General features: G+C 66.7%; 1 protein-coding gene across 3 annotated transcripts in view; it reads left to right on the top strand.

Annotated features, from left to right (window-relative positions):
• The window catches only part of Gtpbp6 (GTP binding protein 6 (putative)), a 52,437-nt gene that overhangs the window by 12,015 nt on the left and 37,503 nt on the right, over nt 1-2,919 (top strand). The window contains exons 6-9 of one of the 3 annotated variants that reach the window (XM_048784638.1): nt 594-802; nt 1,731-1,927; nt 2,214-2,366; nt 2,714-2,912. In XM_048784638.1, the coding sequence (XP_048640595.1) occupies nt 594-802; nt 1,731-1,927; nt 2,214-2,366; nt 2,714-2,837 (683 nt within the window). In that variant the 3' untranslated portion in view covers nt 2,838-2,912. Of the gene's footprint in view, nt 1-593; nt 803-1,730; nt 1,928-2,039; nt 2,367-2,713; nt 2,913-2,919 lie in introns of those variants that run through there. The other 2 variants (XM_048784639.1, XM_048784640.1) reach the window with 2 other exon arrangements.

Genomic DNA, 2,919 nt, shown 5'->3' with positions numbered 1-2,919 from the left:
GTCCGGCCTGAGAAGGGGCAGCCAGGTATGGCCCAGGTGCCCCCGAGGCAGGTCCAGGGACCAGCCCAGTGGGGAGGCCGGTCACCAGGGGCCACCACAAAGCCACCTTCAGACCCAGTTCCTACACCATCCTCAAGACACCACGGCACAGCGCCAGGCCCGTGTACACCACCCCACACCAGGTACACGAACCAGGTCCGTCTCCACCACCCGCAAGAACCAGGTCCGTCTCCACCACCCCACCCCAGGTGCACAGAACCAGGTCCATCCACCCCACCCCACCCCAGGTGCACAGAACCAGGTCCATCCACCCCACCCCAGGCTCGTCCACAGCACCCACCCCACCATCTACACCGCGTGCTGTGTGCACACGTCACCTGCACCACCACCCCTCCTGGCTGCACATGACCCAGGGCTAGTCCTGTACCTTCCCTCTCTGGCCACCAGGGTCGCTGAGGAGCTGGCACCCAGGGCCTGGGTAAACTGGATCTTGCTGCCTCTGCCAGGGCCGGGTCTCAGGGGTGGACAGGGCCTGTGGCCAGGCCAGGCGGGGCTCCCTGGGACCTCGTGTGTGTGTCCTGTGCCTCCCCCAGGGAAAACCACACTGATCCGGGCCCTGACGGGTGACGAGGCCGCGCAGCCTCGGGACCAGCTGTTTGCCACACTGGACATCACGGCCCATGCAGGATCCCTGCCCTCGCGCATGACCGTCCTCTACATGGACACCATCGGCTTCCTCTCCCAGCTGCCCCACGGCCTGATCGAGTCCTTCTCTGCCACCCTGGAGGATGTGGCCCACTCGGTGAGTTGGGTGGCCCTGTGGACAAGACCCCATAGACAAGCCCCTGGGGGCCAGGCCCCTCCGTAGGACATGATCCTCCAGCTCCAGCAGGAGTCCCTGGGCCTCCTCAGGGGACAGAAACCACAGGAGTCCAGCTCCCCCAGCCCTGGAGGGCAGAGGCTGGACCCGGGGTCACAGGCTCCAGGGAGGCTCCTCCTGCCTGTCCAGCTCCTGGGGCCCAGGCGCGGAGGTGAGCGGACGGGCAGTGTGACTGGTGGCGCAGCCAGGAACCTCCCATGCAAACCGTCTCGCGGTCCAGCCCCGGCTGGGTGGACCTGTCCCCACCTGTGGGCCACGCTTCTCTCCTCCTGGAGAAGTTGCAGAAGTCACAATGACCTCACGGAGGCCCAGGCTGTGCGTGGGGGCCAGGGCAGGGCGCCGACCAGCCTCCACGGGCAGCTCCTCGTTCTGGGGCCCGGGAGGCCAGGCCAGCCACTGAGCGGCTGCTCTCCCTCCAAGGAGACGGGGTGCTGGCGGGCGGTGGCAGGACCCAGGCACAGGAACTAGGAAGCCTGTGTCCACCTCGGACATGTCCTGGCCTCCAGCAGAACTGTCCTGGGGGTCAGGGCCACCCCCACTGCCACCTTCCTAGGCGGTGGTGCCCTCGAGCCCCTCCTGGGCCGCCCACAGGCAGGTGAGCACGACCCCGGAGCCCTGTCCCCAGCCTGTTTTGTGTTTTATTAGAGACTGGGTCTCCTTGAGCTGCTTAGGGCCTCACCTTTACCCCCTGACCATGTGGCCTGTCCACAGGCAGCTGGGGACGGCAGCCCTGCAGCCCCCTGACCATGTACCTGTCCACAGGCCGGTGGGGACAGGAGCCCCCTGACCGTGTGGCCTATCCACAAGCAGGTGGGGACGGAAGTCGCCTGACCATGTAGCCTGTCCACAGGCAGGTGGGGACGGAACTCCCCTGACCCGTGGCCTCCCTGTCCACCAGGATCTCATTGTGCACGTGAGAGACGTCAGCCACCCCGAGACGGAGCTGCAGAAAGTCAGCGTCCTGTCTGCCCTGCAGGGCCTGGGCCTGCCCGCCCCTCTGCTGGACTCCGTGGTCGAAGTGCACAACAAGGTGGATCTGGTTCCGGGGTGAGTGGGCTACGCTGCACCCACAGGCTTCTCCTTCCCTGGACATCCCCATCGGGGAGGGTCGGGGTGGACTGTGGCTTTCCCACGAGGGACAGACGTGTCCATCTCCCAGTGCTGCTAAGGGCCATTGGCATCCAGCCTCCCTGTGACATTGGTGGCAGTGGCCTTTCCTGTTGAAGTGACTTGGTCCCACGAGGAGCACCCAGAGCACCCAGGCTGGGCCCCTTGGGTGGGACCTCACCTCTGCAGCTGCCCCAGGGCTGACAGGTGTGCTGGCCTCTCTCAGGTACCGTCCCCCAGACCCGAGCGTAGTGGCCGTGTCCGCCCTCCTGGGACAGGGGCTGGAGGAGCTGAGGGTGGGGCTGGAGGAGGCCGTGCTGAGGGCCACCGGGAGGCAGGTGCTCACCCTGCACATCAAGCTGGCCGGGCCGCAGCTCAGGTGAGGGACCCAGACCCGGGTCTGCCCCCCGGACGGCGGTGGGCCTGGGCCTTGCAGCATGGCCACTTTTAGCTGCCTCCGTGCACAGAGGGTGGGTAGTGGGCGTGGAAGTCCATGCTGATGCTGGCATGTGCATACACCAGGTGCTTAAGCTGTGCTCACTCATGTTGCAGGGCTGCACGTCCTGTCCACCTCCAATGTGCCCGGGCCTCCAGCAGCCCTCTCCTGGGGGCGGAAGGAGCCGCTCCCACCACCACCTTCCGGGGCTGGGGAGCGCTGTGGGCAGTGGGGAGAGGTGGGCTGGGCTTCAGAGACGGCCACGCCCTGACGGGCCTCTCTGCCCCCAGCTGGCTTTACAAGGAGGCCACGGTGCAGCAGGTGGACGTGCTGCCTGAGGCCGGGGCAGCCCACGTGAAGGTCATCATCAGCAACTCGGCCTATGGCAAGTTCCGGAAGCTCTTCCCAGGATGAACTTGCCTGCGCTGGGCACTGTGTGGCTTCCGAACTGGAAACAAGTGGCCGCGGCCTCGCTGGCTGCACCCCCACCCCGTCC

Source organism: Marmota marmota, unplaced genomic scaffold, assembly GCF_001458135.2.
Source record: "Marmota marmota marmota unplaced genomic scaffold, marMar, whole genome shotgun sequence".
NCBI classification, from domain to species: Eukaryota; Metazoa; Chordata; class Mammalia; order Rodentia; family Sciuridae; genus Marmota; species Marmota marmota.
Note: the sequence above shows the minus strand (reverse complement) of the source record. Positions and strands in the feature narration are given on the sequence as shown.